General features: G+C 42.8%; 1 protein-coding gene across 2 annotated transcripts; it reads right to left on the bottom strand.

Moving 5' to 3' along the window:
- Positions 1-7925: 7925 nt before the first annotated feature.
- On the bottom strand, positions 7926-15279 carry LOC311137636 (heterogeneous nuclear ribonucleoprotein M-like). Of its 2 annotated transcripts, XM_084172149.1 has the most exons (15): positions 15011-15279; positions 13884-14059; positions 12180-12232; positions 11461-11468; positions 11278-11371; positions 10871-11143; positions 10552-10755; positions 10385-10445; positions 10144-10248; positions 10014-10058; positions 9798-9869; positions 9606-9707; positions 8916-9487; positions 8568-8619; positions 7926-8326 (listed from the first exon to the last, which is right to left on the bottom strand). In XM_084172149.1, exons 1-15 carry the CDS (start codon positions 15049-15051, stop codon positions 8163-8165), a joined length of 2022 nt encoding a protein of 673 aa, XP_084028275.1. In that variant the 5' UTR covers positions 15052-15279; the 3' UTR covers positions 7926-8162. The 2 variants fall into 2 exon arrangements, with proteins under 2 accessions (XP_084028275.1, XP_084028274.1); XM_084172148.1 differs by lacking the exons at positions 10014-10058; positions 13884-14059; positions 15011-15279 and having other exon boundaries at positions 11461-13876.
- Positions 15280-15688: the final 409 nt, after the last annotated feature.

The following is a 15688-nucleotide window of genomic DNA, read 5'->3' as shown; positions in this document are numbered from 1 at the left end:
TTTTGACTGGGCTGAGCGGGAACTGTGCTTCTGCAGAGGTAAGGGGGCCAGCAGGCCAGAGGTGGATGAACGCAATGCCCTCGTTTGGGTGTAGGGACTGATCAGAGCCTGAAGGTACAGAGGTGCCGTTCCCCTCACAGCTCCATAGGCAAGCACCATGGTCTTGTAGCAGATGCAAGCTTCAACTGGAAGCCAGTGGAGTGTGCGGAGGAGCGGGGTGACGTGAGAGAACTTGGGAAGGTTGAACACCAGACGGGCTGCGGCATTCTGGATGAGTTGTAGGGGTTTAATGGCACAGGCAGGGAGCCCAGCCAACAGCGAGTTGCAGTAATCCAGACGGATTAAGCAAATGAAGGGGAAGATTCCCGGTGTTTGTGATGCTCGTCGTTTGGTGCGACGCAAACAGGGTGGCGAGAGTGGGGAAACAGAATAGTCATTTTCTGTTCTTTTGAGTTTTGAAGTTGATTCTTTGCCTGACAAAATTAACTTAGTTATATAAGTTATCCTGTACAAGCTTATGTGCCGAATACATTACGATGTTACAGGTGTCAAATTTATGGGCATGTGGCAGCAGTGTGTAGGAGGGAGGTTCCAAGGTGTGAGAAGTGTGCAGAAGGGCATGAGACAAAGGAATGTGTAGCATTGGGGAAAGTAGTGGTATGTGCTAATTGTAGGGGTGTCCATGGGGCTGGGGATAAAAAATGTCCCGCGCAAGAGAGGCAGGTTGAGGTTTCCAGGGTTAGAGTAGTGAAGAAGTTGTCATATGCAGAGGCAGTGAAGAAAGTAGAGGAAGAGGGGTCAAGGGGGGGAAGTGGTGAGAGTAGTAGATATGTACTAGTACAGAGGGATAGGCCAACAAGTGATATATGTTTCAGTAAGATTGGATTTTTAGCGTTTATAGCAATGGTTATTAATTGTACTGCAGGGATGGAACGTAAGTCGAAGAAAATTGAGGTTGTGGTGGCAGCTGCAGAGAGGTATTTGGGTGTGCGAGACTTGACATCAGAAGCATTACAGGGAGTGTTAAGTGGTGATGTCCCATCATTTCAGGTTGAGGGCATGAGGTAGAAATTAATATATTTAAATAGTGGAGTAGGGTGGTGTTAATTATTAATAATATTTTTTAATTTGAGAGTGTAGTGTTAGATGGTAGGGTATTTCTTTATTTAATTTTTCAAGCAAAATATAAGGGAGTTGTACTCCAGTCTAGTAGGTGGCGGTAATGCAACAAATTGGATGCCAACCGCCGTTAAACCTCATTGAAGAAGAAGTGTTGTTCATATACCTCAGTGGTGTGGCAGGTAAGCAAGAAATACATCCTTCCATTTGTGATAAAAGCACCAACTTTGTCACAGATGTAGATTCACGCATCATCGTTACAAAAATATTTTTATTTTTTCAAAAACAATTTCCAGACCAGGAGGTGGCAGTAGCACCAACTAAGGATCGTATTTCTCAGTTCAAACAGAAACCAGAAGACGGTGTAACGTGGGAAAGTATTAAAATAAACAAACAGACCCCAGGCCCACACGTCAACGACACAGAAAAAGAAGCGAAAACATACATAAATAAGTAATGCACAAGTATCCCTGGCGTTTAACGCTGGTCCTTATGCTGAATAAAAAAAGTGGTGGTTAAATCAAATTTAATTTGTCACATGTACTGAATGGTGTAGACTTTATAGTGAAACGCTTGCTTAGGAGCCCTTCCCAAAAATGCAGTTTAAAACAAAATAGTAACACGAGGACTAAAATAAAATACACAAGAATGAAGCTATAACAGGGAGTACCAGATCAATGTGCAGAGGTATGAGGTATTTAAGGTAGATATGTACAAGAAGTCAGGGTAAACTGACTAGGCATCAGGTAATAATAAAGAACAGTAGCAGCAGCAAATTATGAGTGTAAAAGTGTGAATATGTGTGTGCGTATGTTAATGTGTGTGGGAGTTACAATGTAGTGTGTATATATTCTAGTGAGGGTGCGTAGAGTCAGTGTAGATAGTTCGAGTACCATTAATTGACTATTTAGCAGTCTGGCTAGCAGTCTTATGGCTTGGGGGTAGAATTTGCCTGTTGGTCCAAGAACCAATGCTCCAGTGCCGTTTGCCGGACGATAGCAGAGCGAACAGTCTGCGGCTTGTGTGGCTGGAGTCTTTGGCAATTTTTCGGGCCTTCCTCTGATATAGAAGTCCTGGATGGCAGGGAGCTCGACCCCAGTGATGTACTGGGCTGTCTGCACCACCCTTTGTAGCGCTTTGCAGTCAAGGGCAGTGCATTTGCCATACCAAGCAGTGATGCAGCCAGTCAAGATGCGCTCGATGGTACAGCTGTATAACTTTGAGGATCCAAGGGCCCATGCCAAATCTTTTCAGCCTCCTGAGGGGGAAGAGGCGCTGCCGTGCCCTCTTCATGACTGTTCAGGTGTGTGTGGACCATATTAAGTCCTTATGGACACCAAGGAACTTCAAGCTCTCAACCCGCTCCACAACAGCCCTGTTGATGTGGATGGGGTCATGCTCTCCCCTCTTTGGCCTATAGTCCAGGGTTTCTCAAAGTCGGTCCGAGGGGATCCCCTGGGTGCACGTTTTGATTTTTGCCCTAGCACTACACAGCTGATTTAAATAATCAAAGCTTGATGAGTTGGTTATTTGAATCAGCTGTGTAGTGCTAGGGCAAATACCAAAATGTGCACCCAGGGGGGGCCCCAGGACTGATTTTGGGAAACCCTGCTGTAGTCCACGATCAGCTCCTTGGTCTTATTGACACTGAGGGATAGGTTGTTGTCCTGCCATAACACTGGTCTCTGACCTCCTGCCTGTAGGCTACACATGCAATTTTTAAAATATATTGTTTTATAATAATTTAGATCACTTGTCAAAGTAATTCCACGGAGGGCCGAGTGTCTGCAGGCTTTCGCTCCTCAGTTGTACTTGATTGATGAATTAAAGTCACTAATTAGTAAAGAACTCCCCTCACCTGGTTGTCTAGGGCTTAATGTAAAGGAAAAACCAAAAACCCGCAGACACTAGGCCCTCCATGGAATGAGTTTGACATCCCTGATTTAGATGGTACAATGATTCCCTATACTATTTAGTGCTTATTTTCTCACATAAACTGAAATTGAGGGAACAGTGTACAATTTTTGTAACAAGGAAATGAGTGATTTCCACTAGATAACACAGCTTTCCCAACAGATGCCGCTCTGGCAGGAATAATCAATAGGCAGATATCACAGCCAATCACAACACTGGCGTTTAAGTAGTACTGTGAAACAATTTCATTCCACTATTAGCACCAGCTATATTATGGACATTTTCTGAAATGATGATGCGAAAAACAAACAAAATCCTGTGGAGCACCTTTAATCTCACACACCCTGTCAGATGTCCGCAAACTAAAGAGTATTACCGATAAAGGGAACTTCTGAACCCGTGAGATGTAGAGGCTAGAATTTTAAGATGGTCACAAAACTGACGCTGAAGTAACTGCAGTGCCTTGTTGCTCTGCTAGCACTGTTGTGTTGGTAGAGGGTGGCAGAGAAGCTTGTGGGAGGGCAGGGTCTTGTCCTCCTGACTTGGCCTAAAGCTGCAATATGTAACTTTTTGAGCGACCTGACGAAATTCACACAGAAATGCGAGTTATAGATCTGTCTCATTGAAAGCAAGTCTAAGAAGCAGTAGATCTGTCCTACAGCATGTGCGCCATTTCTATGCTTCCCATTCTTAACTTTCGTTTTTGCATCTTTTACTTTTGGTTTTGTACACCAGCTTCAAAACAGCTGACAATACAATATTTTTGGTTATTGAAAATATATTTCATAGCAGTTTAGATGGTACAATGATTCTCTACACTATACTTGCTTGTTTTGTCACAAACTGAAATTAGGCAAACTGTTAGAATTTTAGCAACCATGAAATAGCAGTGCGATTTCTTCATATTGCACCTTTAAGAATCTGTGCTTTTACACAGGTTGGATCCATCTCTTACTCAAACATACAGCCCCTGATTGGGGCATATTATACTGAACAAAAATATAAATGCAACATGCAACAATTTCAGAGTTACAGTTCATAATGAAATCAGTCAATTGAAATAAATTCACTAGGCCCTAATGGATTTCACCACTGGGCATAGGCCCACAAAAGGGCTTTATTACAGACAGATATACTCCTCAGCAACCCTCCCCACTCCCCTCAGACAATCCTGCAGGTGAAGAAGCCAGATGTGGAGGCACCTTGTGTATTCTACTATTCTAACTCTCAACAGTAAATTGAGACCCCCCCGAAAAGTATATACACTGCCGATTTTGCAGGTTTTCCTACTTACAAAGCATGTAGAGGTCTGTAATTTTTTATCATAGGTACACTTCAACTGTGAGAGACGGAATCTAAAACAAAAATCCAGAAAATCACATTGTATGATTTTTAAGTAATTTGCATTTTATTGCATGACATAAGTATTTGATACATCAGAAAAGCAGAACTTAATATTTGGTACAGAAACCTTTGTTTGCAATTACAGAGATCATACGTTTCCTGTAGGTCTTGACCAGGTTTGCACACACTGCAGCAGGGATTTTGGCCCACTCCTCCATACATACCTTCTTCAGATCCTTCAGGTTTCGGGGCTGTCGCTGGGCAATACAGACTTTCAGCTCCCTCCAAATATTTTCTATTGGGTTCAGGTCTGGAGACTGGCTAGGCCACTCCAGGACCTTGAGATGCTTCTTACGGAGCCACTCCTTAGTTGCCCTGGCTATGTGTTTCGGGTCGTTGTCATGCTGGAAGACCCAGCCACGACCCATCTTCAATGCTCTTACTGAGGGAAGGAGGTTGTTGGCCAAGATCTCGCGATACATGGCCCCATCCAACCTCCCCTCAATACGGTGCAGTCGTCCTGTCCCCTTTGCAGAAAACATCCCCAAAGAATTATGTTTCCACCTCCATGCTTCACGGTTGGGATGGTGTTCTTGGGGTTGTACTCATCCTTCTTCTTCCTCCAAACACCGCGAGTGGAGTTTAGACCAAAAAGCTCTATTTTTGTCTCATCAGACCACATCACCTTCTCCCATTCCTCCTCTGGATCATCCAGATGGTCATTGGCAAACTTCAGACGGGCCTGGACATGCGCTGGCTTGAGCAGGGGGACCTTGCGTGCGCTGCAGGATTTTAATCCATGACGGCGTAGTGTGTTACTAATGGTTTTCTTTGAGACTGTGGTCCCAGCTCTCTTCAGGTCATTGACCAGGTCCTGCCGTGTAGTTCTGGGCGTATCACTCACCTTCCTCATGATCATTGATGCCCCACGAGGTGAGATCTTGCATGCAGCCCTCATCTTGAACTTCTTCCATTTTCTAATAATTGTGCCAACAGTTGTTGCCTTCTTACCAAGCTGCTTGCCTATTGTCCTGTAGCTCATCCCAGCCTTTTGCAGGTCTACAATTTTATCCCTGATGTCCTTACACAGCTCTCTGGTCTTGGCCATTGTGGAGAGGTTGGAGTCTGTTTGATTGAATGTGTGGACAGGTGTCTTTTATACAGGTAACGAGTTCAAACGGGTGCAGTTAATACAGGTAATGAGTGGAGAACAGGAGGGCTTCTTAAAGAAAAACTAACAGGTCTGTGAGAGCCGGAATTCTTACTGGTTGGTAGTTGATCAAATACTTATGTCATGCAATAAAATGCAAATTAATTACTTAAAAATCATACAATGTGATTTTCTGGATTTTTCTTTTAGATTCCGTCGCTCACAGTTGAAGTGTACCTATGATAAAAATTACAGACCTCTACATGCTTTGTAAGTAGGAAAACCTGCAAAATCGGCAGTGTATCAAATACTTGTTCTCCCCACTGTATGTGTGTTATATATATATATATATATATATATATATAGAACAAAAATGTAAACGCAACATGCAACAATTGTACTGTGCTACAGTTCATATAAGGAAATAAGTCAATTGAAATAAATTCATTAGGCCCTAATCTATGGATTTCACATGACAGGGCAGGAGCGCAGCCATGGGTGGGCCTGGGAGGACATAGGCCCACCCACTGGGGAGCCAGGCGCAGCCAATCAGAATTAGTTTTTCCCAACAAAAGGGCTTTATTTCGAACAGAAATACTCCTGTTTCATCAGCTGTCCGGGTGGCTGGTCTCAGACGATCCCGCAGGTGAAGCTGGTTGAGAGAATGCCAAGCGTGTGCAAAGCTGTCATCAAGGCAAAGGGTGGCGATTTGAAGAATCTCAAATATAAAATATATTTCACTTTGTTTACTACATGATTCCATATGTGTTATTTCATAGTTTTGATGTCTTCACTATTATTCTACAACGTAAAAATAAAGAAAAACCCTTGAATGAGTAGGTGTGTCCAAACTTTTGACTGGTGGTAGTATTTATATTATATATACACACATACACTACCATTCAAAAGTTTGGGGTCACTTAGAAACGTCCTTGTTTTCGAAAGAAAATATTTTTTTGGTCCATTAAAATAACATCAAATTGATCAGAAATACAGTGTAGACATTGTTAATGTTGTAAATGGCTATTGTAGCTGGAAACGGCAGATTTTTTATGGAATATCTACATAGATGTACAGAGGCCCATTATCAGCAACCATCAGTCCTGTGTTCCAATGGCACGTTGTGTTTGCTAATCCAAGTTTATCATTTTAAAAGGCAAATTGATCATTAGAAAACCCTTTTGCAAATATGTCAGCACAGCTGAAAACGGTTGTGCTGATTAAAGAAGCAATAAAACTGGCCTTCTTGAAACTAGTTGAGTATCTGGAACATCAGCAATTGTGGGTTTGATTACAGGCTCAAAATGGCCAGAAACAAATAACTTTCTTCTGAAACTCATCAGTCTATTCTTGTTCTGAGAAATGAAGGATATTCCATGCGAGAAGTTGCCAAGAAACTGAAGATCTCGTACAACGCTGTGTACTACTCCCGTCACAGAACAGCGCAAACTGGCTCTAACCAGAATAAAAAGAGGAGTGGGAGGCCCCGGTGCACAACTGAGCAAGAGGACAAATACATTAGTGTCTAGTTTGAGAAACAGATGCCTCACAGGTCCTCAACTGGCAGCTTAATTAAATAGTACCAGTAAAACACCAGTCTCAACGTCAACAGTGAAGAGGCGACTCTGGGGTGCTGACCTTCTAGGCAGAGTTGCAAAGAAAAAGCCATATCTCAGACTGCCCATCTTAATCTTTTCTTTTTATTGGCCAGTCTGTGATATGGCTTTTTCTTTGCAACTCTGCCTAGGTCAGCATCCCGGAGCCAGTTTGCGCTGTTCTGTGAAGGGAGTAGTACACAGCGTTGTACGAGATCTTCAGTTTCTTGGCAACTTCTCGCATGGAATAGCCTTCATTTCTCAGAACAAGAATAGACTGATGAGTTTCAGAAGAAAGTTATTTGTTTCTGGCCATTTTGAGCCTGTAATCGAACCCACAATTGCTGATGCTCCAGATACTCAACTAGTCCCAAGAAGGCCAGTTTTATTGCTTCTTTAAATCAGCAAAACAGTTTTCAGCTGTGCTAACATAATTGCAAAAGGGTTTTCTAATGATCAATTAGCCTTTTAAAATTAAACTTGGATTAGCAAACATGCCATTGCAACACAGGACTGATGGTTGCTGATAATGGGCATCTGTACACCTATGTAGATATTTATTTGTTTAATTTTTTTTTTTTTTTTTATCAGCCGTTTCCAGCTACAATAGCCATTTACAACATGAAATGCCTACACTGTATTTGTGATCAATTTTATGTTATTTTAAAATGGACAGAAATTGATTTTCTTTTGAGAACAAGGACATTTCTAAGTGACCCAACTTTTGAACAGTAGTGTGCATACACACACATTTGGATTCTAAGCTAGTACATTTCAGTGGCAAGGAAGACAGAAAACAAAAATTCCAATGTCGATATTTATTATCAAAACACCTTATAGAACAAAGGCAATGAAGTGAAGCATTACAGGTAAAATATAAAGAAATTTAAATTTGGTCACCAAAAAATTATGCAGGGACAAGAAATAACTAAAAGTACACATTTGCGCAGTTACAATTGCCTAACAAACAAGAAATATGTGGAAAGGTCAGTACAGGGCGGCAAATATCAGGGCCATAATGACACTGGATCTGTGGACGATTACGCGTTTCTGTCGATTCTGACGTCGATCTCTCTTCCATTCAGCCTGTAGCCGTTCATGGTGCGACAGGCTCTCTCTGCAGTCTCTGGGTTGTCAAAGCGAACCACGCCACAGCCCTTGGACTTGCCATTCTCCATCTTGATGTCAGCATACTGGACAATACCTACAGAAGAAAGCACATTGGGGCTGGTAAATATTTTAGCAGAAGGTCCAATTGAATCTTGGGTCAGAAATACTTCCATGGTGTCATTGCCTAATGAACTTAAACCAAATGGGAGAATTGTAATGTAACTTCAAACCATTACATTTGCATGCTTCTCAATTCTGTCAAATAACATTTCTGATAAGTTTCTTGTGTGCAATAAAGTCCCTACATTAATGAAATGAGTGGATTATGTTCTTACCGCATGTATTGAAGTTATCCTTCAGCATTTTCCAGGTGAAGTCAAAGGGCAGCTACAGAGAAGAGTCAAAACAATAAGTTTAGGTTTGCAATGGTCTGTTGAATGTGTGGTCCTCTGTAGCGCAATTGGTAGAGCATGGCGCTTGTAACGCCAGGGTAGTGGGTTCGATCCCCGGGACCACCCATACGTAAAAATGTATGCACACGACTAAGTCGCTTTGGATAAAAGCGTCTGCTAAATGGCATATTATTATATTATTGAATACAACCTTCAAGATGAGTCTTAAAATCAATTTTCTGAATACACTCCAACGGGACACTTGAGATCATTATTTCTATAGATGCTTACATTTCTGACAAAGATCTGACATCCCTTCCTGGCGTTGGCTCCAGGACCTCCGGCCCCGGCTCCCCCAAAGCCATTTCCTCCAAAGCCCCCACGCTCCATCTCAGCTGGCCGGTCAAACTGGCCTCCAACACCGGCAGCGCCCATGCGGTCCATGGTGGAGCCCATGCGGTCAAGCCCGGTGGTCGGGAAGCGGTCGATGCCGGCAGGCCCCATGCGGTCAAAGTTGGTTCCCATCCTCTCCATGCGGTCCGCCATGCCCATGGGGGAGGTGAAGTCCAGGCCAGCGGGCATGCGTTCCAAACTGGACGGGCCTAGGCGGTCAAACCCAGCTGGGCCCAGGCGGTCCACGCTGGAGCTCATACGATCCAGGCCAGAACCAAGTCTGTCCATACTGGGCCCCAGCCTGTCCAGCCCGGAGCCCATCCGGTCAAAGCCAGACCCCCCTAGCCTGTCCAGATCAGACACGCGGTCCATCCTCTCCATCCCCATGCGCTCCATTCCACCCAGACGGTCCATTCCACCGCCCAGGCGATCCATGCCAGAGCTCATGCGGTCCATGCCCAGTGAGCTACCTGTAAGTCGAGGAAAAACAAAACAGACTAGTGAGACATTTTAGGTCCTGTGAGAAATCTGCATCAGGCGTGTTCAACGTGTTAGCAAGAAATTGTGCAAATCCTTAAAAGTACTAACCCATTCCTCTTTCAAAGGACTCGCCAAAATTATTGCGAGACATGCCCATTTCATTTCGAGCAAACTCCCGGTCAAAAGAACCACCAATCCCACGGTCCATCTCTGACAATGCAAGATATTAAACTATTAGAAGACAAACGTTTATGTTTCATAAACATGTGAATTTGTAATGTGTGAATTTAATTTCCTTACCATTCATCCTGCCCATTCCAGATGGTCCAAAGCGCTCCATGTTGTTCATTCCTCCACCGAAGTTATCCATGCCTGGGAAAAAATGACAACAAGAAAGTTAATCTACAATATTCAAGTGTATCAGAAAAAAAAGAAGGGGGGGGGGGGGGGGGGGGGCACCATGCACATTATTTTAGACTATACCCATTCAATGGACGCAGTACAATAAGTACATACCTCCCATTCTACCCATGCCACCACCGAAGCCCATGCCATCCATGCCTACAAACCAAACGAACAGTGAGTGACTGAACCAAGCCAAATTAAAAGTTATCTGCAAAGGAGGATCACAAAGACAGCTCCTTACCTCCAGGTCCCATGTTGCCCATTCCTCCACCTCCTCTGTTCAGTGCAGTGGCGTCGATGGGTTGGCCACCAGGCCCAAGTCCCAGCCCGATGCCACTAAGGCCCCCTGAGGGAAAAGCAATAGATGATTGAGAGAAATAAATACAACCGACCCTTCTATTGAAGATCCTGTGGAAGCTAGCCTTGAACATACTCAATATTTGTGTGTTGGACGGAGTTAGCGGGGGGGACATTGTACGTACGGGGTAGTGCTGGGGGTCTCTCAGGTGGTGCAAAGTCTCCTTTTGGCAAGGACTTCTCATCCTGAAATACCCAACAAGCATTGCTTAAAATATATTCAAAATGTGTACAAAGATTATAACATTTATACATTTTAGTGTGTGCACAATCTCTGTAATATGTTGCTTACCAGTTTGACATGCATGACCCGGTTGAACAGCAGTTGACCGTTGAACATACTGACGGCTTGGACAGCTTCAATAGGCATGTCAAAGGTGACGGTGCCCATGCCCCTGCTATTCCCATCTTTGTCCTCCAGGATGTCAGTACGCACCACCACTCCTGCCATGCCAAACACCTCCTTCAGCTTCTTCCAGCCAACCTTGTAGTCCAGCTGGAAACACAAAACATGGCAGTTACTTGATTAAAATACTTGCAATAACATATCATATGAAATGATATCAAAAACAATGTATATTAGGCATACTGGACTACAATCTCCGACTTACATTAGCTACGAAGACGGTGCTTCCGATCTTGCCAGCCTGCAGTCCGTGGATGATCTCATTGGGGATGTTGGAGTTGTTCATGAGGCTGGGGGGAATGTTGACCATGGGTGGGGCGCCCGGTCCTGGGCCCATGCGGTCCATGTTCATTCGCTCCATGTTCATGCGATCCATTCCCATGTTCATTCCACCATGGCCACCGGGTGGTCCACCACCTCCTCCACCACCACCCTGGGACCTGTGGGCGTCCCTCTGCGCAATCACACCATCTGGGTCCTGGAGAGAGGAAGAGAGAGACATGGGCAACATGACTAAATAGGAAATAAAGGTTTAGTGATAGATTTTTGTTCTTCTGGTGGCAACAAGTGCCAGTAGCATCTTTTTTTTTTTTTTTTTTAAAGACTGCTCACCTCTTTGACCTTTAGGGGCCGCCCATTCAGGTTGTGCTTGTTGACCTTCTCTACAGCCTTCTTCATCAGTTCCTCAGTCCTGAACTCAACAACCCTGTTGAGACAAATACTTTGATGAACACCAGGAACTTAGAATAACGCTGAGACACCTATTAGAATGAAAACGGAATGATAAATACTTACGCGCAACCCTTTGTTGATTGAAGACCGTACAACAGCATCATTGAAGTAGAAAAACAACATTCAAGTTAGTAATCAGCTGTGGCACTGTAGAGAACACTGGTATTCAGGGGGCTGAATTACTCTTATGAAAGACATCAAATGACCTTCATGCATATTCAATAACAAGGCCAAACACACGCTACTCACTTGTATGGCCTTAGCCTTGAACAGTCAGTTACTCTTTCAAAATTATTAGACAGCTTAAAAGCTGGTCACCAGACAATATAACAAATGCAGAGGTTGTCTGGTGAATCTAAAACCTTAACATTGTACACATCAAAAGCAGAAGTCCCACAGACAAAATGCACTCCCTTGAAGGAAATAGCTGTTCCACAAAAACAATTACATGGACTCAAATCTACTACATGTAACAACATCAATGTAACAGCCATGTTACAACCTCTTGGGGCTGGGCCCCATTTTAGATTAAGTCCCAGGAACAAGTCCACAGCAAAAAGGGACTTTCCCAGCTACTGCAATCACATGGGATTGGCTACAGAAACCCAAATTCCCAATCAGACACCAAGATGACCTCATTCAGTGCCACAGACTGCACCATGTTTTCTGTTCAGTGTCACCCACTTGACATGTTCATCAAAACTCATCCAGGTTTGAACATCCCCACAATGAAAGAAAAGGAAACTCAAGCTGACAAACACAGGTTCGTCTATTGCACTTACCCTCGATTTGCCTTCTCCGTCCATTAAGTGTTCCACGTACGTTACCTCACCCACTACAAATCAGATTCCAGACGACACACACCAAGGGAGAGAAGCCGAGAAAACAATGGGGGTTTAGAGCAGACAAGCGGTTGGTGAACGTGAGCTCGGCCTGCTACTCCAGAGCCTCCCCCCAGCACCTCAATTCTGGTACAGGTCTACAAAAGGCAAGCTCTTACTGGATCTTAAAATGACTTCTTAGCCTGTCCTTGTAGAGTCGCCAAACACCAAGAGCAATAGATTGAAGAGAACAATCGTCAAATAGCTAACAACCTCTAATCGGATGAGCTATCATAAAGGAACCATTTTCGAAGTGAGGATCAAGTTGACAGAATGACAGTTTTAAATTTGCAGTCATTTGAAACCATGAGTCCACCCTTCCAAAATCCATGTTCCTTGTTAAATGTATTTGGAACCCCTGACTGATACAACTGTTCAGACACACCTTTGAATGTAAACTACACTAAAAACTAAATTGTACCAACTCTGCTAACTCCAATGTCTGAAGAACATTGACACTTTTGGAAAGCTGTACATACATTGGACCTGGAGAGGCACAACAGTGTCCAAGTGTGTTTAACAGAGGGACAACCATGGCTAATTCCAGCAAATGAGTCTGCGCCATAAATGGACAGGAACCAATCCTCAGCTGAAACAAGAACAGCCGTGAGAAGCTGCTTCATTTTGTAGACCTGTACCCCAAGAAATCCCAAACACACATCCGTAATTGGTACAACATGGAGATCTGCGGAAACAACAAACCTAAAAAAGAGAATGCAATTTAACGCCACATTCAATCATTATATCCAAACACTAAAAACTGTTTCTGAAAGGCATTGGTAATCTCTCAGAACACCCATGCTTTATCATGATTAAAAGCAGGTGCTATTTATTACATTAGTGCTAATATATATTATAGCTTTGCCAAAGCCATGTAAACAACCATTTAAACAGAACACCGTTCCCTTTGTTGCAGGATTCAAATTGAAGACAAAAAGAAGTTGAGGACAACTGGCCCATGCTGCAAATTTACATGAAAGAGAACCCGTTAAACATTAAATAATTCTTAATTTGACATAATTTCCAAGAAAATGATCACGCAGAGAACATAAGACCAGCTTTAATAATCGTAGTGTAAGCACCTGAGAGCCATTACGTCTCAAGGCAATACGGACATTTTCCGCTATGTACACACAAACCACAAGACCCAACACAACAGTGCAATTGATGATCCATACACTATAAGCCATGTACTTAATTTGAAGACCTCCCTTTAGTTTGTATATTCCCATTGTTCAAGCAAGTATAGCTGTAGAGATCAAGGACTCCAAAGTTAAGTACAAATTCATAATGCTATTCGCAGCACTACAAAAATGACTAGCCGAAGGCAGAAATCACAGAGAGAACTGTTCTGAAATCTAAACCATCCAAGAGTTAGCAGAACACAGGCCAATCCATGGAAAGGCCACTCCCATTTGAAGTTGCCAGTCTGCATACCAAAAACCTCAGCTACAAATTGCAACCTGGGCCCTTTACAGATTTGCCAGCTGCCATCCAGTCAACAAGGTAAAGTGGTTCAACGCAAATGACCTGTTATGGGAGGTTTTATTAGCCTTGATGGACTCCATATCTATAAAGGATCCAACTTAACTCTGAACACAATACCTTTTTCTTTCATTAGATCTTTGAGTGCCTGCCATTTCACATCATATGGGATGTTGCTGACAAACACACGGTATCTCTTTGATGGGTTTCCATAGGGTTCAAAGCGACCACCTCCACGCTTCTGGGGCCTCTCCTTCCTGGCATTGGGTTCATGCTTGGCCTTGCCGTTCATTTCCCTTTGGAAAAAAATTACATATTACATTAGCTTGCTACAGTTACCAGTACACATAACAATAACTCGTTAAGAAAAAAAAAATCTGACCGCTTTGCTAGCTACCCGACCTAAAAAAAAAACGGCTGCCTGGAGCCTTGTGAGACAAAGAACGGGTAGTGATTGATGGAGTAACAATAATACGTCGGTCTGATGGTGAACAAAGGTTGAAACGTCCACTAACAACAAATAACTAGAACTGTAACTAGTTATAATTTACTAACTAGCTTCGTCCTGCAACTAACGTTAGGCACCGAATTAGGCATGTATATTAACCTTTAAAATTAACGATTCTAACTTTTACTTTATTGTTTACAGATCCATTAATATTGCTTAATGTTAATTAATACATAATATTTAGTTACGGGACGAAGCTACACCAATCAAGAGTTGTGCCTAACGTTAATGACTAGGCTACGACTCCCATATTACACGCTAACTTGTATTAACATTAACTAACTTCCCTTTCTCCCATTTTCAGACACGCGATATATCATATAGCTAGCTAACGTTATTTCGTATTTTGTGAATAATTTGAATAGTTGGCCAGTACACGAGTTTAGTTAACCAAAATAGCAAGTGATGGCGTACTAAACAAAAAAATGGAGGGAGAGGACAAGTTAGGTAACGTTAGCAGGCTAGCTAATTTGCTAATCTCATGGCGGTGTGGTGCACGCACGCAGATCACATTGTGGCTAGTATAGCTAGCAGAATCCCATTGTTTAGCTAGCTAACTAACTGTTAGTAGTGATTAGCCTGGTAGATTTCCATTAAACTGGTAATTTCTCAAAACAATCAAGATTTAAATTCACGAAACCTTGGCGAGCGGGAAATGAAAATAAAGGTTACTAGGTAACGTTAGCTAGTTAGCCAGCCAAAAAAAGAATTAATGACAATGAAATAATCAAAACGTTACCCCTGGCCTGGTTTCTCAGGAGCAGCGGCCTCGGTCGACATCTTCTTGCGCAGTTCGCTAATCCTGTTTTGTTGCGGAATTAACTTGTGGTCAGTAGAATACCTCAACAGTGCTAATAAAATATTGCCTAAATTTGGCAGTGGTCCTTCACTTTCGCAGTATCGAATAAATAACGGTTTTAATGTATGACTTTGGAGAGCCGCGCTACTAGCCAACAAGCTAACGTTAGTGAAATGGCGGATGAATATACCCGTTTCTATTTATTCACTGGGTTGCCAAGGAGAGTGAAGCATGCTGGGAATTTGGCTCTGCGACCGACGACCACTCAGAATCAAAGTGCAATTTTCAAAAAAATAATGTACATGTGTCTATTGCAAACATATAAATCAGTTTGGTACATTTGTTTCTCAGTTAGAATTTTGTTTACACTGTTTTAATCATGGCAACGAAACAGAGTTTCTAAACCCAGAGACGCAACATCACGAGACTTCCGGGAACGCTTGCGAAACAGACCAAACAGACCAGGCTGGGGTTTGGAGTTTGAGAAGTCAATGAGAAAAGTGAAAAAAATAATTTTTATTTGTTAATTTTCTCGACATTTAAAGGCACAACCTAGATTAGAGCCAATGTCTTAAGTAGTTGAACATGTTATTACTCTATATATATATTTATTTTACC

Source organism: Coregonus lavaretus (assembly GCF_964263955.1).
Source record: "Coregonus lavaretus genome assembly, chromosome: 11".
Classification (NCBI taxonomy): domain Eukaryota; kingdom Metazoa; phylum Chordata; class Actinopteri; order Salmoniformes; family Salmonidae; genus Coregonus; species Coregonus lavaretus.
This window is presented reverse-complemented; position numbering and strand designations above follow the sequence as displayed.